This window comes from Oculina patagonica, chromosome 4 (genome assembly GCF_052425735.1).
Source record: "Oculina patagonica isolate OP01 chromosome 4, crgOcupat, whole genome shotgun sequence".
Taxonomy (NCBI): Eukaryota; Metazoa; Cnidaria; class Anthozoa; order Scleractinia; family Oculinidae; genus Oculina; species Oculina patagonica.
In genome coordinates, this window is record NC_135761.1 from 26,903,290 (window position 1) to 26,927,598 (window position 24,309).

General features: G+C 40.4%; 1 protein-coding gene across 1 annotated transcript in view; it reads right to left on the reverse strand.

Moving 5' to 3' along the window:
• Positions 1-24,309, reverse strand: part of LOC144650049 (polycystin family receptor for egg jelly-like) — a 145,398-nt gene that overhangs the window by 60,309 nt on the left and 60,780 nt on the right. The window contains exon 3 of the mRNA XM_078509693.1: positions 3,377-3,742. Within this exon, the coding sequence (XP_078365819.1) occupies positions 3,377-3,742 (366 nt within the window). The remainder of the gene's footprint in view (positions 1-3,376; positions 3,743-24,309) is intronic.

The window sequence follows — 24,309 nt, forward strand, 5'->3', positions numbered from 1 at the left end:
CGATACTAAGAATCTCCGCCATGTTATTTCGTATTTTTTCGCCATTGCTTGTCGTAAAAACGAAATGGTATACCTTGAGCGATCGTTTGGGCTGCAAAGAACCAAGAAAATTCGAGAAAACAGTGTGTTTACCCTGTTCACCGACGAAATTCGGCGTCTTAAGTTCGAAGATCTACGCGACTAAAATGGCGGGCATGTACCAGAGTGGTTCGGCAGACGAAGCTGGAGAGGTCCGGAGAATATTATGTGGGCATCTTTCGCAGTGCGAGCCGGCATTCAGCTCGAAAAATTTTTCTGAAGTCGAATATTTTCGATCGAATGGATTTTTATTACTGATTAAAATGCGCCATAAACAGAGAAATATGCGAGTCGACGTCTTGGACCACAAATCAAGTTCCGAAGACCGAACCGTTGACGCGGAAGACCAGGATTCCTCCAAATCGTGTCCATTGATCGAAGAGGAGGAAACATCTTCGGTACAAACAAAAAATTGAATGAAAGTTGTTGTCCGTCAAGCACAAGAAGCCCGCCAAAAACAAACAGCGCGCCAAAATGCTCGACGCTAACCACTGGAAGCCCGCCACAATTTAATAACGTCCCAGACCATTCTCCTACTTCTTCCTTTCAAAGTCACCTCGAAGTCGGACTTATCAATTTCAGATTTTGCAAATGCAAGGTGTGCCCCAGCGACAAAGGAGAGAAGAATACGACTGAAAGTGGAAACTATCTTGAGTCGATGTCGAGAATTTATGCAAAGGTCGTGGGGAGCCATCGAGCGACTTGATTACCCTTTCTATTACAGTGGATGGAAGAAAACATACTGTGAAGTTTAAAGGTAAATTAATACTCAATGTTTGTTGCAATACATCGACAGGAAAAAATGTGACCAAAGTGTTATTAGGAATTTAAGGGTTTCCTCTCCCTAGCATTATAAGTATTATAAAAAAGGACTTTAAAATCGTTTAAAACAACTGAAATTGTTTGAAGTGTATTATTAGGAATTTAGGGGTTTCCTCTCCCTCTGAAGTTTTCAGGTGGCACGCCCAAGCTTCTTTGGTGACGAAATCCACTTATTTTAATGTTTGAAGTATTATAAAAAAGGACTTTAAAATCGTTTAAAACACCTGAAATTGTTTGAAGTATTATTAGGAATTTAGGGGTTTCCTCTCCCTCTGAAGTTTTCAGGCGGCGCGCCCAAGCTTCTTTGGTGACGAAATCCACTTATTTTAATGTTTGAAGTATTCTAAAAAAGGACTTAAAAATCGTTTAAAACATTTGAAATTGTTTGAAGTATTATTAGGAATTTAGGGGTTTCCTCTCCCTCTGAAGTTTTCAGGCGGCACGCCCAAGCTTCTTTGGTGACGAAATCCACTTATTTTTATGTTTGAAGTATTATAAAAAAGGACTTAAAATCGTTTAAAACATCTGAAATTGTTTGAAGTATTATTAGGAATTTAGGGGTTTCCTCTCCCTCTGAAGTTTTCAGGCGGCGCGCCCAAGCTTCTTTGGTGACGAAATCCACTTATTTTAATGTTTAAAGTATTCTAAAAAGGTTTTCCAAAACTCGTTACTAACAGTAGTAATAACCTGAAGCCTAATCGTTCTGTTTTTTACTGTACATGCTTTGCTTTAACTTTTAATGAGTTTATTTACATGACGACCTTTTTTTATCAAGAATCTTACTTCCGGTTTTCCATGGTTCCTTTTTAGGGAAAAGATCAGGCTACCGAATCCATTCAATTTCTCGCGTGTTTTGTTTTTTCCTCGACCGATTTCCAATAATGCCTTGTAATCAGCTCTCTTAACAGGTTGAACTTTGACGCTTTAGTAGTTACGATCTGTGGAAGCTTCAAGGTCATTCACTAGGTCCTGACTCTCCACACCTTCAACTTCTTCTCTACCATTTTTACTCTTAATAAGAGTAATGACTGCTCCAACCTCACTAGGCCATCAGAAAAGGTAGCGATGTTAAAAATCCGATAAGAGAGGTTATGATCTTTGCCCTTTTTAATTGACTTAAGAAAAGTGGTAAAATTGAAAAAGCTTCCCCCACATCCCGCCTGAGTTACATAGCGGGGAAAGGCAGACCACGTCAAGGGACGTTTATCTGATACCTGTGGAGCACTGATATCACGAGCATTAGAAGGGGTTGGAAGGTTTGACATCCTTGCCATCAAGAACATTGCTAAAAACTGCTTTGCGACCAATCCGAAAACATCAGAAGCTGACCGAAGACTTACAAAAGACCATTGAACTGATGAAGCCCTTGAAATAATTTTTAATTCGACTTTGTGGTTTTGTCCGCCAAATTCTCTCGGCCATTTTATTTTTCCGTCGACAAATCGATCGGAAGCGCAAAATAGAAAATATCACGAGTCGTGCATAAAATGAATTTCAGGGACCGAAATGCAAATCGACTAAAAGCCCGTTTGCACAGTGCGACTGATTTGTCCGCTCGATTTGGCCCAGATTTATTAGAAAATGAGCCTGCAGTTAAAAAAGGCCCGACTGTGCCACAGATTTCAGAAATCAAGCCGATTTTCATCCTTCTAGGTAGCTGTTCTTTCACTCGCTGTTATGGTTATTTTTCATGAATTATGATTTAACAGGATATTGTCTTGAGGTTGAAAGAAAAGTAATTAAAACTTAAAGTGTTGACAGCAAAAAGACATGTTTCAAGCTCTATTGGTAAATACCTTATTGTTACTTATTTTCGCGGGCACTTAATTTCGCGAAAATGGAACAGGAATATTTCGCGAGTCTTAATTTTCGCGATTTGGCCAAAAATATGCAATTAGCATAAAAAATACAATAGAAATCGGTTGGAATTAATTTTCGCGGGTCTTTAATTTCGCGATTTTTTGAAAATCGCGAAAATCGCGAAAATTAAGTCCCGCATATCGTCTTAGCTCGAAACAATAGATTCACACCAAGCGTGTTGCTAATCCCCCACAAATATTTCTGGAACTCCGCCGTTCAACGGCGCTTTATGCAATAAGAAGCAACCTCTGGCTTGTTATGGGCACAACAGAATTACTGTTTATTTTAACTTCCGTTTAGCGAGGATTAGATCTTCCGCACACACAATCAGTTTCGTCCTTCGTCGATGATCGATAATAGAATTGAAATTACTAAAAAACGGAGCATCCAAATGGGACGTGTTCGTTTTGGAGTCAGAAATACGAGATAACAGCGAGCTAAAGAAAAAATGATTTCTAAAGATTACGGAATGAGACTCTAGACAGTCACTTAATACAGTAGAAGCTCTCTTAACGGACACTCTCGTAAGCGGACAGCTCTACTTACCGCCGCCTTGTTTGAAACCCCGTTTTAACTCCCATACAAACTCTGTACTTTTACATTCTCGTAAGCTTACCTTCATATATGGCATCTGTTTTGGGCAAACTTATTCCAACCATGACTGGAGATGATGACTGTGTGAATCCACCAAGACATGTTGTATTGAACACCGTCTCCCCGCAAGTTATGTTGACATCAGTTTGTATTAAAATGTTTCCACTCAGACTTGTTATGCTGAGAGCATACTTCCCGAATACTTCAACTACTGAACCGCTCCTGAACGCAATGTTACCACTGAATGTTATGTCGGCAACAAGATGTCTGCCATGTAAGGAGCTTCTGTTTTGAAGCGATGCAGTGTAATTGTAACTTGAAAATGTAATGGAAGGAGCAGTCGTGTTGATCTTCAGTTCTTCACCACTGTTAAGTATAAGATCACCGGCTAAAACGAAACAAAACAATTATCAGAATGTAGAACTTCCCCTTCAGGTAAAATCTGAACTAAAAGGACATTTAACCTCGTCTTTGTGCTAAGAAACAAATAACAAGCAAACACATAAACAAACAAACAAAAAGGAAACAGGTTTTTTTTGGTAGTAGGCAAGGGAATAATTTCACTTTTATTTTATATAATATGATTTGGTAAGTTGAATGGTACTTTAAAAAACTTAGTAAGAAAGTGTCTAACGGAAAACTTTTCCTTTGACCTTTTCAAACTCGACTAGTAAAAGTAGAATACCTCACCAAAGAATGTTTCTGCTTGAAGTGGTGGACAATATGGCTCTCATGTTTAGATCGTCATGTTTAAAAATCATCCAATTTGGAAACCTTTCTATGCCAAATATCATTCATAATGAGAAGAGGAACAGGAGTAGAGTTAGGTTCGGCTCGACTCGTGTTGGGAAAACTCGAATTTTATTTTCAAGTAGTTTGTGTAACTGAAACATCTTTCTTGCATCTACACCAAGAGTAACATATACATCATCAGATCAGATCAGTTCAGTTCAGTTCATTCTAACTATGGTTCATTCTATCATCTGCGTGACCGGTACATAGTCCAGAAATTAACTCAATCATTTCTGCGTTACTGAACACAATGAAAGTATCCTTAAAAATATAAATACCAAACTATAAAGTAAAAGGTTTTTGTTCTCTATTTTTCAGGAAAGGATTTTCTCACGGCTTAGAATTTGTTATTACCGCCAAATAACTCGTGAATGAAATAAGGAGAACTACTGCACTATCTTCAGTGTCGTTTGTCTGCCAACTGCTGAAAAAAGACCAGTCGGAAAATTTTTCTTTTTTATTTTCCCTTGTAAATGTATAAACATAATGAAAAAATTCTGACTTTTAAGTTATTCAAAGCGGAAATTACTTTTCTTTTTATAGTCTGGGTGGAATATATAAATTTATTATATTAATTATATAGCTGTCAGTAAATCCTATATTGTCAGCGCAGCTATTTTTCCTTAATTTCTGAGAACTGTCTAATTTGGGATTAAATTTGGATAGTTTCGAATAGGACTTTCAGGTAAAATGCCAATCAAATCGAAGGAAAAGCGACATGTGACGGATATCAGCCAATTAGCATTAAGCATAGCATCAGCCCGGTAAACTTGTCGCATTGTTAGTCGACAATGGCGGAATTTTTAAGGCAAGTTTGCTACGTTTTTCCATTCCTTTTGAGCTTTTCAGCAATAGTAATAGCCTGAATTTCAGACATCCCTCTGTGCTCGCCTCCTCGCCAGAAGAGACGTCTGAACACATTTGGCCTTAATGCCGTCCGGTGACGTCACTACCCGAAAACCGGGTAGTGATTCTGATTGGTTGATTTAAAAATATTTTGCATAATTATGTGAAATTATGACTGAATTTTACCGCGCGAGGATTGTAATTTGAAAACGTTTGCAAAGAGTTTCGAAAGAGTTCACCTTCCCAGAAATAAATTTATTCGTCATTTACCTTGAGTTTATTACTTTATTAGTTTACCTACGGATGAAGAATAGTAATGGAAACCGGTAGGTTTTAAGTTGGCGGCATTCGTCGCTCCGACATGCAGTGTTTTGCCAAATTTATACGTAAGCTTATTCTTTTGTTGTCAACAAAGCCGCTCGACGCTTATGTCCTGCAGCCTCGATGAGCCAGTGATTTCTGAACTCAGTGCCCACGGTCAAGAAGGATATTTTTGTATTGAATTCCGTTTCTTGATGCCTATGTAACCGTCTAAATTGATTCATTTAAGTACTCACAAGTGTGTTGTATTTGTCCGCTGCATATTATATTTTGATCGCTAGATAAAGCAAATCAGTTCAGATTAAATCGGTTCCGTAAAAGAATATAGCCTGTAGTCGATTAAAATCTCATTCATTTGTCTCAAGTCTTCAATAGTTTACTATTCAAACAATTTGTTACCCTGTAATCCTTTATTGAAGCGATTTTTTTTTCACAATTTCATGGCCTCGACAGAAACTTTTCCGCATGAATTAAAACCAAAGTGTAGTGACGTCACCGGACGGCATTAGAGCCAAATGTGTTCAGACGTCTCTTCTGGCGAGGAGGCGAGCACAGAGGGATGTCTGAAATTCAGGCTACAATAGTAACAACTAAGAGAAATTTTCTACGTTGTCAGAGGAGGAGCTAGCTACACTAAGAAGCAAAAACTAAGAGCAAAACGCCTCTAATAGTACAAAACTTGGGTGAACGTAAGTGCAGCGAAGGGAAGCAAGAAATCTGTCAGATACTCATCGCCACGAGCTAGATGCAATTCTTTGTCGTTTATGCTGAAATTCGAAAAGAAAACACTGCCATGAAGTATGAACGAAATAGTGGAAAGGAGTATGTCAGATTCAAAGAAGTTGTAAAGCTCTTCGGACACTTTGTTAACGACTTTCGTTGATTGATGCAGTGTTTTCACTCACTTTGTAGCAAGCTTCGCAAACTCAGGTGAATAAAATTGCACTGTTTTGTTTAAGTTTTATTCGTGAAGACAATGCTTTGAGTGAGTTGCATGTGCTGTGTTATGCCTACTATTGTTGAATGTTTTTCCCGCTCTGGACATATAAAAAAGTTTATTATTTACGCTGGATTGACTGACTACGAGCTATATAATTAATATGTAACCGGACTACATGCTTGTTCAATTTGGAAATAATTAGATTCAAAAAATTTCTCTGACAGCCAAATTGGACTCGGCCTACGGGTACCATGCCTCAAACATGGTGTAATGGCCTTATCACACCAATTTTTAAAAGTGGGACTAAAAGTGATCCCTCAAACTATCGTGGAATCTGTGTTTCTAGCTGTCTCGGAAAATTATTTTGCTCAATTCTCAACCAAAGACTTCTTGAACACGTCCAGTCCCTTGAAATACTTCATAAATCTCAAATTGGGTTTTTAGCAAATAACCGAACAGCGGATCACGTCTTTACACTAAGAACAATAATAGATAAGTATGCCAATTGTCATGAAACGAAAGTATATGCATGTTTTGTCGACTTTAGAAAAGCATTTGATTCGGTATGGCACGATGGACTTTTATACAAACTGTTACAGATAAATGTCCGAGGAAATTTCTATAATTTAATTAAAAGTTTATACTCGAACTCTACCTCCTCTATAAAAACTGGAAATGATAGAACGCGCCCTTTTCGGTATGCAAGAGGTGTACGCCAAGGCTGTATTTTAAGTCCTCTGCTCTTCAACCTATACGTTGACGATTTAGCTTTTTCCTTTAATAATGTTCTATCTGATCCGTTTATACTACCAAATGGCACCAAACTCAACTCCCTTTTCTATGCAGACGACTTAATTATTTTATCTCGATCAAAACTAGGATTGCAAAATTGTCTTAACAAGTTATCTTCATATTGCAGCTCCTGGATGCTAAGCATAAATCCAAAGAAAACAAAAATAATGATTTTTCAACGACGTGAAAAACGATCTGATTATGCTTTTCATGTGGGCAGTGAAAACATAGACATTGTTCAAGACTATACCTATTTAGGGACTCGCATCTCTTCTTCAGGAAATTTTACACTCTCACTTGAACATCTACGACAAAAAGCTCTTCATGCTTTCTTTAGTCTAAGACGGCACACAGGTTTCAATAAACTTAAACCTTCAATAGCATGCAAAATATTCGACTCAAAAATCTTACCAATATTAACCTACAACAGTGAAGTTTGGGGTGCCTTTGTGAAATCAGACTTTAAATCGTGGGACCTTTCCCCGAGTAGTACAGAGGGAAGTCGACAAATACCACCTCGAATTAGACGCTTTTATTGCAGCTGGAGTTCGTTTTTTGGCAAGTGTTAATGAGTCACGGTAAATTCCCCGACTTTGTTTACCCACGCGGAAAAAAACAAAATTTGCATACCATGTTCAGGCAAGCCCTTGACATGTTCAAACAAGCCCGTGACTGTCACGTCACGCTCTCAACGTAATTCGACAAATACCACACTGAATTAGACGGCAAGGAGTCATAATTGATATCACGTGCATTAAATCAAAAGAACAATAGTTGTGCACGTGTAAAACAATAGATTTTTCATTCCAGAGTGCTTAGAACTCAGATTTTAGCACACAGGAATGAAAACAACTTACTAACGTCTAAAAATATCATTCGGGTAAACCCCGACACCCACGCACAAATTTGCATGCCGCTCGCGGCTTCATGTCAATTGAACATTTGTGCTTTTTAGTTACATGGCTTTCAGCAAAACCTTGTTGACCGCGAACAAAGCAAGTCAATTTGACAAGTTTGTTGAGCAACAAATTGAGCGAATGCCTCAAATGTCGGGCCCACTTCGTGAAGTTGTCCGTAATATACTGGATGAACCGATCCCTCTTGAAGTGCAAAAGCGTTTGCTAAAACCGTTGCTTGCACAAAAGTATCACCCAAAACCCCCTCAGCGACTTCGTCACAAAGAAAAGAAGGAGCAAAAAAGGAAGAACATTCAAAATGAATTTGATCCTTTTGTACCACACGAAAATTGGGTGGTACCAAATTATCAGAATGAGATTTTAAACCTTCTTGATGTCGCGGAAGACGAGGGGGAGGAAAATAGTGGCCGGCGTTTTATTCGATGGCGCTTCATTAGAGGTCTGGAAAAAGACCTTACACCAAACTTTATGGAAAAAATTCGAGAAAATGTAAACACAGCGTTTTATATCAGGCATGTTTACTCGTATCAGTTGCGCAACATTGAAGATGATACGGTCATTGTTTACTACATTAACAAAGGCTCACCTTGGATTAATAAGCTTTCTGCAGCGGAAAAATGGTTGACCGAACAGGAGACAAAACGCCTGGCCCCTGACAATACTAAAAGACCTTCTACAAAGTGGAAGTTTGAAAGCTTTTTTAATGTTGATGTAAAGGTTGTGCTTGACCGACAACCGCTGTTAGGCACAGGCCCCTTACCAGACTGGCTTCGCAACCTTGCGCATGGCCGGTCGATGGTGGCGCTAGATACCTATCTTGATAATTTGTGTCTATGGCGTTGTATTGCTGTGCACCAAGAAGCACGTATTGATCGAAGCACAGTAGCAGCCCGAGGTCTCGCAAAGAGTTTCTTCAAACTCGAAACTGTGCCGACCGACTGTCCAAAAACATCTCTTGATGAATTAGATAAAGTTGAAAGGCATCTGAATCAGGGTGCCGCTTTTTCTGATTGGCTCGGCATCCGAGTTTATGAGCCTGTGAGGGTAAAAGATGAGGAAGTCGTATGGCATCTAAAAAGAAACCCTCCAGCTATGCTAAAGAACATTTTGACAATCGGCATTTACGAAGGGCACGCGTTTGTCATTAAGGATATTAAAAGGTTAGCCAAGACGTATGCATGCCCCCATTGCGACGCGAGATTTACACAAGCTTGCAACCTTAAACGCCATTATCAAACTTGCAGCCAAGGAAAAACAATAATTGATTGCCCGGGCAAAAAGGTTGAAGAACCGCAGACAAGCTTTGAGAAGGCTTTCTATCCAAACCATCAAGCTTCCAAAAAATCGCTTCGGTGGCTTGACCAAGAAGCCAAGCGGCGGAAAATTCACATTCACCACGCGATGTGCGGACATGGTGGCGAGCGTTGGGTTGAGCGCGCACCTGTCGACGGGTACGACCCTATTTCCAAAACTGTATTTCAATACCACGGCTGCCACTGGCACGGGTGTCGAAAATGTTACCCGCAAGATCGTAACAAAATCATTGACCGCAACGACCAAACACGCGAAGACAGGTTCAAAGCCACAATGAAACGTACAAGATTGCTACGAAGGGCCGGCTACCGCGTGATCGAGGCTTGGGCGTGCGAAGTAAGGAAAATCGTTGTTGATACACCGCGGGCGCAAACAAAAAGCTACCCGCACGCGATCTTGTACGATTTCGAGGCGTATGGCGACAATAATCAGAGAAAGGAACCAACGCCAACACTCACGATCGAAAACGCGCACGTGCCAATCTCGGTAAGCATCGGTGACACCCTTGAAAGAGAGCCCACCCACATCTGTGAAAGAGACCCCGCGGAGCTGGTCCGCAAGTTTATGGAAGAGCTGGAGAGACGCGGAAAAAACATCCGGGCTCAAGTAAGAGCGAAATTCATGCCAAAAGACGTTGGCCTGCTTCCAAAAGCGCAGCGACAAAAAATTGAGGAATGGTGCAACCAGGTACCTGTTGTTGGGTTCAACTCTGGCAGTTACGATCTGAATCTGATCAAAAATAACTTCGCAGACCGCCTTGCTGACACAACGGGCAAAGTCAGAGTGGCAAAAAACTGTAACAAAATCATGTTCTTGCTCACTCAGGGCTTCCGTTTCCTTGACATTATCAACTACCTTGGGCCAGGAACAAGCTATGAAAAGTGGGTTAAGGCATACGGATGTGAGGCTACGAAATCGTGGTTTCCTTATGAGTGGTTTGACTCCCCCGAGAAGCTTGACTACCCAGGGTTGCCGGATTATCTTGCTTGGTATTCAAAGTTGAAAAACTCTTTTGTGCTAAAACTTTCAGAATGGAAAGCTTGTAAAAAACTGTTTCGAGAAAAGGGAATGCGAACTTTTGCAGATTGGCTTCGCTATTACAATAACCTTGATGTGGCTCCCGGCCTAGAAGCTCTAGAAAAAATGAAAGCTTTTTACACTGAAAAGGGTATTGACATCCTAAAAGACGCCGTCAGCATTCCAGGTGTGAGCTTACATTACCTGCTTCGGGGAGCGGTCGAGAGGGGGGCAGAAATGCACAGCCCGAGCGCACAAGCGTATGAGATGCTGAAAGGTGCGGTTGTTGGAGGCCCGAGCATAGTATTTACAAGGTACCACGAAGCTGGATTTACAAAGATAAGAGACCACCAGCTTGAAAACGCAAAATTTTGCAAAAACATCGTTGGCTACGACGCAAATGCCCTCTATTTGTCAACAATGTTAGAAGACATGCCATGCGGAAAAGAACAACTTTGGTACCATACAGGAATGGAAACATCTGCGGCCTATTATCTTATGCGAAACTTGAAAGGAGAAAACCCCCCTTTATATATACCCGCCGGATGGTTTGGATTTGCGGAAGTTGACATAGAAATTCCAAAACATTTGTGGAAAAAGTTTGAAGAGATGCCGCCATTCTTTTACAACAAAGAGGTGCCAGCCGAAGCCGTTCCACAACACATGTATGAATACTTGAAAAAAACAAAAAGAAATCGTGGAGATGGTAAAAAGCTCGTTGGTGCCCTTTCTGCCAAAAAAATTCTTTTGTATGCTCCACTGCTGCGCTGGTACGTGGAACACGGGGCAGAGATAACGGCGGTTTACCGAACGATTGACTATCAACCGAAAAAGATCTTCCCCTGGTTTGTAGAACAAGTGACAGAGGCGCGGAGAACAGGTGATGTTGATAAGAGCAAGGCCTTGCTGGCTGACGTGTTTAAGCTGTTAGGAAACAGTGCATACGGGAAGCTGATCGAGGCACTAGAACGGCAAACGAATGTGATATACACCAAAGATGAGAAAGTGGTTGACAGAGCCCTGCGAAGTGCGTATTTTAGTGACTTAGATGAAATCGGGCAAGCGTACGAGTTGGAAAGTCGTAAGCCGCGGATAACGATCAGCAGGCCTTTTCAAGTTGGGATCGCGGTTTACCAGTTGGCAAAGCTGCGCATGCTCAAGTTTTACTATGACTTTTTAGACAAATATTTTGATCGAAAGGACTTTGAGCTAATTCAGATGGACACGGACAGCTGTTACATGGCCATTTCTGCTTCGAAGCTTGAGGACATCGTAAAACCTGAGCTAAAACAAGAATTTGAGACCCAAAAAAAACAATGGCTGGCTTGGGACAAGTGGAGCGGCCGCACCCCTGGTCTCTTTAAGCTTGAGTGTACGGGCAGCCGGATGATTGCTCTCTGCTCAAAGTGTTATTTTATCGAGGAACCAGAAGGTGAAAAAAAGAAGTTTAGCACCAAGGGGATGTCTAAGACGCAAAACGAAATAAGATGGCAAGGATTTAAGGCCGCTCTGAATGGTCATAAGGACATGGCAACAAACAGAGGCTTCCGTATGAAGGAAGGAAAAATGGTAACTTACGAGCAGGAAAAACTGGGTTTGAGCGCCTATTACGACAAACGTTGGGTGCTTGAAGATGGAATACATACCGAACCGATTGAATATCACGTTTAGCTGGCATTGACTGGTGGAAGGGCGGTATCAGGAGGTACTACGAGCAGCTCCTCGCGCACAAAGCCACGCTTGGGGCCGTCTTGCAAGTAATACAAAACAGGTTCGTTCGGTTTCATTACAGCTCTTTCAAGCGAAAAGACTTTTAAAGACCAGATTGGATCGGTGGCACGTTTTCCGCCACCTTCTAACTCACCCGGCTGGTACAAATATCTAACATTCACGGAGGAGGGGAGCTTTTTTTCGCTCTTACCAACAGGCCTCAAATAAGGAGTCGACGGCTTGGCGGCAACGGCTTTTAATTTAATAGCTTCTGAGGGTTTTTTGCCCGTCAGCCGTGTAACTTCGTTGTTCAGAGCGGCAATAACTTCGGGTAGCCTCTTAACCCACGCTGTCGACCGCTGGCCAGATGGCAGGGTCAACTCGACACTGTACTGATAACCAAACAGGCGCTCTGCCAGTGTGCGGTTGAAACGTTCAACAATGGCCTGATCTCTGTGAATGTTAACACGCCCGCGTCGAATAGCTGTTTTTTGATTTTCCATTTCTTTGGTAACAGCGCCCATGAATTCGCGCCCGGGGTCAACTTGCAGCATTTGTGGCCATTTCAGTGCACTACGCCTGTAAATTGCCCGAAAACCTTTTGCAACCTCAGTTGAATCTTTTGAGGTCAAAGGCTCGGCCTCTTTGTAACGGCTGGCAACGTCAACAACAGTCAACGCGTATTTGTAAACTTTTCGCCCTCGCGGCAATCTGTCATGAGGAAGAAAAAGAAGGTCCGCCTGGTGGACCGCGTTAGGAGAAGATACATTAAACTTTGGACGAGGAACGTATCGTGGTGCGGGAAGGTAGATTTGCAAAAGCTTGTTTTCCGAGCCACCTTTTTGCAGTATCTTCGGAAACCTTTGCGGCTTTGGCTAATTTTTTTATTGCAGAAATTCCTTTCCAGTATCCTTGAGGGCTGTAGTAACGTGACTCCAATTTATTATTTTCCATTTGAACTTAAAAGCCTTAATATAACATGGAAGAAAAAAAATATTTTGGCGATGACAGCGATACCTTGTTTCTTTGCGGGCTGTAGTAATATGGCTCCGATTTATTATAATTTTGTTGACTCTTTTTGGTCCTGGGTGGCTAAAAGACAAAAAAAAAATTGGCGATGACCCTTATGGTCTGGGCGTTAAGTGGCTAAAAGACAAAAAAAAAATTTGTCGCTGACCCTTATGCTCTCGTTAAATTAACAAAAAAAGATGTCCAAAATTTCTTTTTGGTTCTTGTTGCGAAAAAGAAAACTTTTGAACCAATCGTTTTTCAAGAACCCCACGGTTTTGAATATCTGGAAGAGACAGAAAGAAGATCGATTTCGCCGGTGGCGAACTTGTCATATTTGAAAACAGTTTTAACAAAAAACGGTATTGTTTGGCAAGATTTTGATCTATCAAGGCTGCGATTTTTGGCAAACGTGGTGAAAGACTGCCAAAATTATAAAAAAAAATATATTAACTACACCTGTTTTTTGTATTTTTATTTCAAAAAGCTACCAGATTCTTGGCCAAAAAAAGAAGAAATGATCAAAAAGCTGGCGGAAAATTTGACGAAAAATAAAAAAACGAAAAAAGCTGCCGAAAAACATTTTCAAGATTGGTGGGAGCGAGCGCTGTCAGTGTGATTTGAGTAACGCAGTTTCGTTTTTTTCGAAGAGAAGGCACTGTACTTTTTGACGATTTCTTGGTATTCGTCGTCAGAAATTTGTCCGTCTTCAAGGGCCGCAGAAGTAAGAGAGTTGATTGCAAACAGAGTTTCTTCAGCAAGTGAAAGTATTTTTTTGTGTTTTTTTGCTTTTTGCAAGAAAAACTTGACAGTGACGCCCAAAGAAGTTGACGCGAGAGAAAAAACTGTTGCTGTCGCAATCAAAGGCCCTCCAACGACAATGCCGACAGCGGAAAGCGAAGCTGCGAGACCTGAGCCGGTAAGAATCGTCGCGGCACCGCCCGTTAAAGCGCAAGCTGTCTGACAGCGAGTATGCCAGCGCTTGAATTTGGCGGAAGTCTTTTCGTAGTGGGCCTGCTGATTTTCCAAGGTCAGTTTCATTGCCTTGATTTCGGCTCGTCTGTATTGGGTAGCGGTGGCCATTATACTTGAAGGCAAAAATTTTTAGATTTAATCGCAATAATGATTGACCCATTTTCCTGTTTTTTTTGTTATAAACTGTGGCTGAGCAAGAAGGGTCTTGGTTTTCTGAAGGGTGAGTCCAAAACTTTTTGCTGAAAAAACCCGTTTTGGTGTTAAAAGCGCCCTTAGCTATGTCTCCTGACCAATATTTTTCAAGAAGCTTTTTATCTCCACCAAGGGCTCCTGTGATTGCCATGGCGGCATCTTGCGCTTGCTGAAAACCAGGAATTTTTTCTCCGATTTTTTTGTTTACGGTTTCTCCAACCCCTAAGCCAACCTTCTGCTTTGATGCAATCACGTTTCTTGCCAAAGTGTGCCCCCACTGGCGCTTGTTTTTGGGAACTGCGTCAAGCGCTTTTACCATTTTTCTATCCGCCTCGTGTTTACAACTTTTTTCGTTTTTTTTGCCGGCGCAAACAGCATAATCAACGTCGTGTTGCATTGCGACAGCGTCTGTAGCCCCCGTGGGTTTTTGCTTGATTTTGAGAATTTTTCCGGTTTTTGGATCGTATGTTAGCTGCTTTTCAAGAGGATTGTAAGGCCCGGTATAGTTGTGCCCCGGCAGCGTCCACCCTTTTTTTGGTTTTGGCAACTTGCCGATGGCTTTGTGAATGTCGACGCCTGCCCCCGTTTTGTTTGAAACGAATCTTGTTTTAGTTATTCCGCAGCTGGCGCATTTGACTTTTAACATTTTTCGGCCGTTTTTTGTCATTTCGATTTTTTCGCTTCCTTCCACATTGGGAGTGAACTGCCTTTCTTTTACGCAATAGACTTTCATTATATACCTGCAGAAAAAATTTTTGTTTTTTGTTTGGCTTTCCAAGCGTCTTTGGGGGTCCAAAAACCTTTTACCGGGTCATATCGAACAACCTTTGTTATGCCGCAACTGATACATTTGGCTTCAAGTATTTTTTGACCTTCGATGTTTATCGCGGTTTTTTTGGTGTAAGGCTCGTTGTAAGTGCAACGCCTTTCTTTCACGCAGTAAACTTTCTGAATTTCCATTCAATTGTTATCTCTTTTTTTGTTAATTTATGTGCTTCGAAAATATTTAACATTGTCGCTCACTCCTTTAAATGCCTGCCCTGCAAGTTTCGCAGCTGCCGTTGCAAATGTGGGAGAGGGGCCAGACAAAAACATGCTTGCTCCCTCGGCGATTTTGTCAACTAAGCGTGTCTTGTGCCTTGCTAAAGCGCCTCCTTGGCTCTGGCTTTTCGAAAGAAACCTTGTTTTTGTGATACCGCAACTTGCACATTTGGCTTTTAACATTTTTCGAGCATTTTTGGTCATTACCACTTTTTCACTGCCAGGCACGTTGGGGGTAAACTTTCTTTCTTTAACGCAATACACCTTCATTTTATACTTGATGCAAAAAATACCTTTTGACCACAGCCTCGTTTTTCAACAAATCGCCAGAAAACATTTCAAGAATTTTCTCAAACGACCGCCCTTTGTTTCGTTCGTTTAAAAAAAGCAAACAGTAGTAACCGCACCGCACGCTTTTTTCCCACTGAATCTGGTTGTCGTTTCGTAAAAAGCTCTTTTTTCCCTCAAGAACAAGCTCATTTTCCCATTCTGCGGGTGGAGGCAAACCGAATGAGTCAAAGTACTCATAGCTTTCTTTTTCTCCTTTTCTAAAGCAACAAACCCAATGGGTACCAAGGCCGCCCAAGTCGTCCATGTTAATTATGCAGGGAGAGTGTTTTTTTGGCTCAATTCGTTTCTTGAAAAAATGCCTTTTATCGGGATTTTAAGATAATCACACCATACAAAAAGGTCAAAATCAGTTAAAGGAACGTCTTTAAAATTCATTTTTTTTCTCCCCAAGTTCCAATGAATGGAGGCGGTCGCCGCATCACATTTGCAGGCTGGACCCTCATACCATTTCCACCTTTTGGTTTTACCTGCAACCCTTTGCCAAGAACTGCGGCTTTTATGATTTTAACTGCGTTTTTAATCTGCGTTTTGCTCATTTTCAGATCAACCCCCCTTTTTTCGCTAACTGCTTTTTGAATTTTTTTGATTTGCCGCGAGGTCAGATGCAAAGAGTCTCCATTTTTTCCCGTAATGTCTTCGTACTTCAGTCTTAGCGTGATTGATGTTTTGTTTGAAAACGCCTTGGCAAGGCTGTTTTTTTGGCCCTCAGAAAGCGCAACCTTGTGTGGGTAGTAAGAAGACATCGTATATATATTTTATAAAAAAATTTAAACAACAACCAGTTCGTTACCCACCTGCTTCAGAACCATTTCGCTTTCGTACGTAATAGCAGCAAATATCGTGTAATCCTGGGCATTTGCCGCTTCATTTAGCCTGTAGTGAAAAATCAGCTGCTTCGGATCGTTTGTCAAGTTCTCTTTGTTTTCTCGAAGGTCAAAGTAAATAAAAGGGTAAAGTGTGCTAAAGTTGGTTCTATCCAGCTGAACTCCTGTATTGTAATCATTCTTTCGGTAACGGTAATTCATCACGTCGTTGAGGATTCGCAGCTTGAAATTTTCGTCATACTCCAGCTCAGGATAAAACTGGGAAGTACCGTACTGCAGCCTACAAGTAGCGAGCTTTGCTGAGCCATCTCCGTCAATGTTAAAAGTGTCAAAAAAGTACGGGTTCTGGGTAAGAGTGTTTACTCTTCGGGTCTGCTGGATGAAGATGAAGACATGCTTTGCGTTTTTAATTCCAGGACTTATCTGCCAAGTTCCGAAAGCAGTGCGTTGACTGGTGCTGGGCTCCACCATTTCACTCATGTAAGTCCACTTTCTTGGTTTTAAAAAGTCTTCATTCGCAAGCATTTGCCCTTCGCTCGTGAACCGAAGCATTGGAACCCACAGCTCAAGGGTTCTTACAACAATTCGCCTGTTTGTGCCGTCGTTCTGCCAAATCATTTCTGCGTCAGACTGAAGTTGTATTTCAAGCTCAAGCGGCATTGGTGGCAAAAGCTTGTCACTGAGCTCTTCAAAAAAAGAGTACCTGTTGAGAGGAATGATAGTGTTGACCGTTAAACCCGCGTGGGCTAACGACCCCCTTTCTCGACTTCCACTGTTTGGTGAGGCTGCTTCTGTTCTATCATTGTTAGCCGTATCAAGATACCAAAACTGGCTTTTGGCAACACTTCTGGAATAGCCATCGGAAAAATCCAACAAGTTTTTGATAAATATCAGCTTGTGAGCGTTGTCAACGTTATAAAGAGGTTTTCCCGCAGATTTTACCACAAGTTTATTTATTAAAGAAAAAGATCCATTAATCGGCGCTGAACGGGTGTCTCCTGCAACAGCAGCCCCATCTGCGGTTGCTTCAAATGTAAAATCTGCACGAATGTAAGCGTTGTACCAGTCGAACCAGTTGTCTCTGTCAGTCACAGAAAATTTGTAGCCACTTTTTGCCTGTAGCTGATTGTTTCCAGGAATTGTTATGGGCTTGTCTAACCCAAATCTCATAAACTCAGTTTTTTCCAAAAACTTTCCGCTTCTAAACATCGCTCCCAAAACCAGGTATATATATATTATCCACAAAAAAATTAATTTTCTGCAATGATTCGGTTCACCTTCATCTTTGCTTCTTTTCTTTTCAAAATATTTTCAAGCTTTTGTCTCGAAGTTTGGTTGAGTCCTTTCTCCATTGTCGCTTCTTTTCTTAAAATATTTTCAAGCTTTTTTCGAGAATCAGGTAAAAGAGTTTTTTTTCTTTTCAAAACTTGCTGAATTTTTTCTGAGCCGCGCTCTGCAACTTTTTTGGTGGTTTCAACTGCTTTTTCAGCGGCTTTTTCAGCTGCTTTTTCAGCGGCTTTTTTGGCTGCCTCTTCAGCCTTTTTTTTTCCGCTTTTTGCAAATCGTTTACCGATAGACATTAAAGTGTCTCTTACGACCCCGGTTCCTTTGTGCCGATATCTGTAGCGACCTCTGTCGTAAAACCTCGTCCACTCGCTTGGGTGGTTCATCCTATACTTTTCTCAAAAATCATTCTTCCTCTTCGATAAAAATGCTCAAAGCGACAGGTTGATCGTTCAGAAAAAGGTCATTTCCAAGTCCATCACTAATTCTGATTCTTATCGAGTTAATTCGGTATTTGTTAACTGGATGCCACAAGAGTCGATAAGGCTCTTTCGAAAATGGGTAAGAGATTTCGAGAGTCGATGTTGACAACGTGTACAAAACATCGTCTTCAATATTGTCAACAGCTCTTGAAACAAGGTCGCAATGAATATAAATCCAGTCTACCCCTCTCGTCAAGTTTGGCACATGATCGCCAACGTTGTTCGTGTCGTTCAAGATTTTTTTTTCAAATCCAATAAGCTCTGAAAAATCACCTGCGCTTAAATCAAGCTCGTAATCGTTGGCAATCAAAATTGTGACCCGGTATGTCGTGGTATAAAAATAAAGTTCAAAAATGTTTTTTGAATCATCAGTTTTTCCTGTTAGAGTTTGAAAAGCGTCGTTCAGGTCTTTATAATCATACATTCCATCAGGAATGGTAACATCAATCCAGTCTGAGTCACTTTTTTTCTTCCATTTAAATTTGTTATTGTTATATTTTTCTGAAACATTATACCAAGAATAGCTCATTGTTACAAGCTCGTTCATTGCCGCTTTGTACCTTTTTGAAGGGTCCAAAACGATCGGGGGAGTAAAGTGAATTTTAAAGTCATGAGGTTCATTTCTTGCATCACTCTTTTTCGCAATCGCGGAGTTGAGCAAAAGGTTAAGATGTTTCATCTTATATACTTATGTAAAATTTTTTTTGCTTCTTCTGTTGACAGCACTTTCTGTTTCGTTAACATTTGCAGCAATAAAATTACTTGACTTCGCAACTTTTTCGAAGTGTTTCCTGCATCAATTGACCCGAGGCTTATATGAAGTCTGTCAACAAGGTCGTTAACATCAACAACACCGCTCCCCTCTTGATCCGGGGGTTCTTTTTCGAAAACTGAAGAAGATTTTGCTTTCTTTTCCCCCCTTCTTTCATAAATTTCGTCTCGGGCTTTTTTTATTTCTGGCATAGTGTAACCGTGATATTTTGATTTTGGGCTTTTCACGACATAGCCGGGGTTGTCTTTATTTTTCGTTAACATGCTGTTCAGCACCTGCAAATCAGTTGATTCTGATCCCTGAATTCCTGGGTTTTGTGGTGTCCCCCATTTGGCGCGTTCAACTGACTGAGACAAGTCTTGCGAGGGGGTAGCATCTCCATTTTTTGCATCATCATCACCTTCTGCATCATCATCATCATCATCTTCCTTTTCCGCAAGAGGTGGGGCTGGTGATGATGTTAATGGTGGTGATGATGTTGGAGTTTCGTCTTCGAAATCTTGGTCAGATTCCACCATCGAATAGTCAGGCACTTCTGGTGACGGCGGCGGAGTTGTCGGGGGCGTTTCTTCATCTAGCATAAAATTTTCACCAAAAGGGTAGTTAAAGTCAAAATCATCCATGTTATAGTCTGGCCCTTCTTCAGCATCAGTTTTTTTTCGTTCATCCGTTTGCGCTGTAAAGGCGCGGTCAAACCTTCGTGTCAGCGGTTTAAACAGCTCCTCACCTGAAAGCTGTCCAAATTTTTTTTCAATCGCTTTGTTTTTTATCGCAGCAAGTATTTTGGCATTTTGGCGCTCAACCGCGGACTTTTTTTCAGCAAGTGTTTGCCATTTTTTCATCGACATCTTTTCAAGTATATATATAATCAACGAAAAAATGAAGATCCCAAATTACGATCCTGAGTTTTATTCGCAAAGTGCTTTCAAACAGGGGCATACAAGCATGCCATCTGACACTTTTCGCATGCTTATTTGTGGTCCAAGCAACTCTGGAAAAACAAACACTCTTTTACACATGCTTTATGAGCTTTTGGTTTACGACAAAATTTATCTTTGTGCAAAAAATCTTCATCAAGAAAAATATCAGTTGATTCTTGACGATTTTGAAAAAAGAGTCAATCCTGAAACTGGTTATGAAGTTATCGAGGCAAACAACACCGTTATTCCCCTTGAAGAACTCACAGATGACAACCAAAAAATTGTCATATTTGACGACATGGTTTGTGAAAGCAATCAAAACGAAATCATCAATTACTTTATAAACGGAAGGCATCGTCAATGCAGCGTCATTTATCTTTCTCAATGTTTTTTCAAAGTGCCGAAAAATATTCGTGATAATTGCAGCCATTTTTGTATTTTTTCCTTTCTTCCAAGAGAAAATAATCGTATTGCAGATGAGCTTGGCATAGACAGAAATCAGCTTAATCAGGCAACAGCAACAAAATTCTCTTTTTTGTATCACGACAGGCCAAAAAAAACTACGAAAAAAAATTTTGACGAATATATATAATGGGTGCTTTCAACGGAGACACAGGTCATCCTTCAGACAGCTCTTCAACAACTGGCCCTCCCGGCCCCCCTGGCCCAAGAGGTTCGATTGGCCCTGCTGGGCATAAAGGCGACACTGGCCCCCAAGGCCCCCAAGGTCCTACTGGTCCTGCTGGTCCACAAGGTTCTCGCGGTCCTACTGGCCCCGCTGGCCCGAAAGGCGACACTGGTCCTCAAGGTCCCCAAGGCCCAACTGGCTCAAGAGGTTTCGTTGGTCAAAAAGGCGATAAAGGTGACAGCGGCCCAACTGGCTCTACTGGGCCTGCTGGTCCACAAGGGCCCCAAGGTGCAACTGGCTCTGCTGGCCCCGTCGGTGCAACTGGTCCTGCTGGCCCTGCGGGTCCAAAAGGTGAAACAGGTCCAACTGGTCCCGCTGGTGCCACAGGGCCTGCTGGGCATACTGGGCCTGCTGGAACAAAAGGGCCAAAAGGAGATGCAGGCCCAACTGGTCCTGCTGGTCCACAAGGTCCCGCTGGCCCAAAAGGTGACCCTGGACAAATGGGTGTTGTTAATCAAAATTTGGTAATGAACGACCATTCAATAAAACAGCTTGCAAATCCTGTCGGAGACCAAGACGCTGTAAACTTAGTTTCAATGCAAAAGTATGTTTCAACTCACTCAATTTCTTCAGGAGTAAACGAAAATTTGTTTTCACATTTGTTTTTTTCTGCATCTTCTTTTCAAGGTGTTACAAATGTTAACTCATTAACAGTTGTTGACAATTTTAACTCCGGTGTTCACTTACTCAAAAAAAGCGCTTTTCGTTTTAATTTAGTAAAATCTGGAAACAGTTTCAATTCAAGACTTAAAATCGGCCTAACCGGGTTGCCCTCTGGTGATTACACTCTTTGCGTTGAGTTTTTCTTCCCAGAAAGTGATCTTAACTGGAGTTTAAGTGCTTCGTCACCTTTTGGAAGTAACACTGTCAATTATCATACAAAAAGATTCAACAATCACACGCCAAAATATACGAGAACAATCATTCACTCACAAAAAAATGCGTCAAACAGTGACGATAAACTTTTTATTGACATAACCAATCCTGGTTACTCGGGGTCACAAGCAAGTGAGCAAGCTTATTTGATTGCTTATGGTGTAAAGGGTTATCAAGCGGACGTGCCAAGCGATGTTTTTGAAAAACCTTTTATTATTTCTTCTGGAGACATGGTGCTTGAAACGAATATTGATATGAATGGGTTTGAGTTAAAAAACTATTTTCCAAAAATATTGAATTTTGTCATAAACGGTTTTTATGATGGAACCGATGGTACAATTACTCTTGGGGGTGGTTTTCACCCAAGTTCTGTTGTTTTTTATTCGGTTAAATTTAATTTTAATTTAAATTACTTTATTATGCCCGTTGATGGAAGAATTGAAGAATGGCAGTTTCTTATTTTAAGTAAAAAAGATGATAATGTTGTAAATGATGAAGTACAGGTGGCGATCAAGGTTCAAACAGAAAATGGTGGAAGGGGGTCAGCCACAATCAGTCCAACCGTTTCTAATTTCCAAAAACAGGACCTAGTTTCATTAGAAGCATCAAAAGGAGACAAAATTTTGGCCGCAATTTCAAATAAAAACGGAGCAATAAATACAAAAACAGGTTTGTTAAATTTAATAATTACCGGTAAATATTAAGACGTACAAAAAAAAAACAGTTTTAAAAGAGTCAATTGCCTGTCAAAAGGTTTGCGACAAGCTCTTTGTCAAAAGTTTTCAACTGTGCGATCGCCTCTTCTGACAATAAAATCACTGTTTGATTGTTTTCTTTAGAAATTTTTTTATGTTGAAAAGTTTGTAAAGGTGGCCCAATAAACCTTTTAACTTTTTTTTTCCCACTTGTTATCAAAACTCCTTTTCTTCCTCGGCCCATCTTTGTGTATATTCCAATGTCTGCAAATGTTCAATTGGAATTCCTGCTTGCTCGCCCTCTCCCTCCTCACCCCCGCTCCCCTTTTTTTGTTAATTGAAGTTCATATTTTTTTCTTTAGCGTTTAGAGATTCTACACGCCAGTAGTCTTCCTCTATAATATCTGCACAACATTTGTGAATTTGTCCGTGATAGAGCCCTGAGAAGTGCTTTCTAACCGGGATTGAGTCATAAAATTCCTCTTTTGTGAAACTTTTGTCGCAATACAGGCAAATTGTTGCTTCTGAAGAGTAACTTTTTGTCGCCATGTACTCATTAGTTGCATTTGTTCAATTGACATGAAGCCGCGAGCGGCATGCAAATTTGTGCGTGGGTGTCGGGGGTTTACCCGAATGATATTTTTAGACGTTAGTAAGTTGTTTTCATTCCTGTGTCTAAAATCTGAGTTCTAAGCACTCTGAATGAAAAATCTATTGTTTTACACGTGCACAACTATTGTTCTTTTGATTTAATGCACGTGATATCAATTATGACTCCTTGCCGTCTAATTCAGTGTGGTATTTGTCGAATTACGTTGAGAGCGTGACGTGACAGTCACGGGCTTGTTTGAACATGTCAAGGGCTTGCCTGAACATGGTATGCAAATTTTGTTTTTTTCCGCGTGGGTAAACAAAGTCGGGGAATTTACCGTGACTCATTAACACTTGCCAAAAAACGAACTCCAGCTGCAATAAAAGCGTCTAATTCGAGGTGGTATTTGTCGACTTCCCTCTGTACTACTCCCCGATTGAGAAAACTCACTTACAGTTTTGTAAACGATACTTAGAAGTACATAACAAGACATCCAATATTGCATGCAGAGCCGAACTTGGTAAATTCCCTCTGATCATTGATATAAATAAGAAGATACTAAGTTATCTAAGTTACTTACACCAAAAGGATGAAAACTCTATAGTCAGACAAGCCTTAAAAATATCGATTGATCTTTATGATAATGGAAAAATTGGTTTTTACTCTAGAGTCATGAAAATAAACGAATACTATAATTTTAATGACTTTAACTATAGTTCATTAAATAATAGTAAAATTAACCAGTATATCAATATCATGAAACAGAAGTATATTTCACATTGGAATCAGACCTTACAAAACTCGCAAAAACTTAATTTTTATAGCACTATTAAAACAAATTATAGCCCTTCTACCTACTTAGATTTAGCAAGAAAGAACCCTTTAAGGAAAACATTAGTAAAACTGAGAATAAGCTGTCACAAACTTAGGATCGAAACAGGTAGATACGACAATACACCTCGCAATGAAAGAATATGCAACTTCTGCAATTGTAACAAAATTGAAGATGAAACTCACTTTTTGTTAGATTGCCCAGCTTATACTCAGATACGAGACATATTCTTCTCTAAAATAGAATCCAAACTTCCATTACTACGATTACTACCACGCGAAACCCTATTATCACATCTTATGAATTCTACTGACTACTTTGTAAACATTAAGCTGATCTCATTTATCTCAGCATGCTTTGAATTGAGAGACAATCTCGTTACAATGATCACCACTTCGAATAGTTAATGAACAGTTATTGTTAGTAATTCTTTCTTAGATTATTGTTATTATTAAAATTATTATTTTCTTTGTTATGTTATGTTATTTTCAACTTAACTAATTATCCTAGTTAATGAAATTATATGTAATTAAATTCAAATAGCTTTCGCTATACTACCAAAGTTCTACGTAGTCATGCAAATAAAGCTTGTTGTTGTTGTTGTTGCCTCGTCCAATTTTGGCTGCCCTTTGGAATTTTTTCATCAAATTATTTCCAAATTGGACAGCATGTAGTCCAATTACGTATACAAACTGCAGTGGTTTAGCGAATGGTAGCAAATCGAGAAAAATGGTATCACACATGTGTGGATAAAAATGATATCCACACATGTGT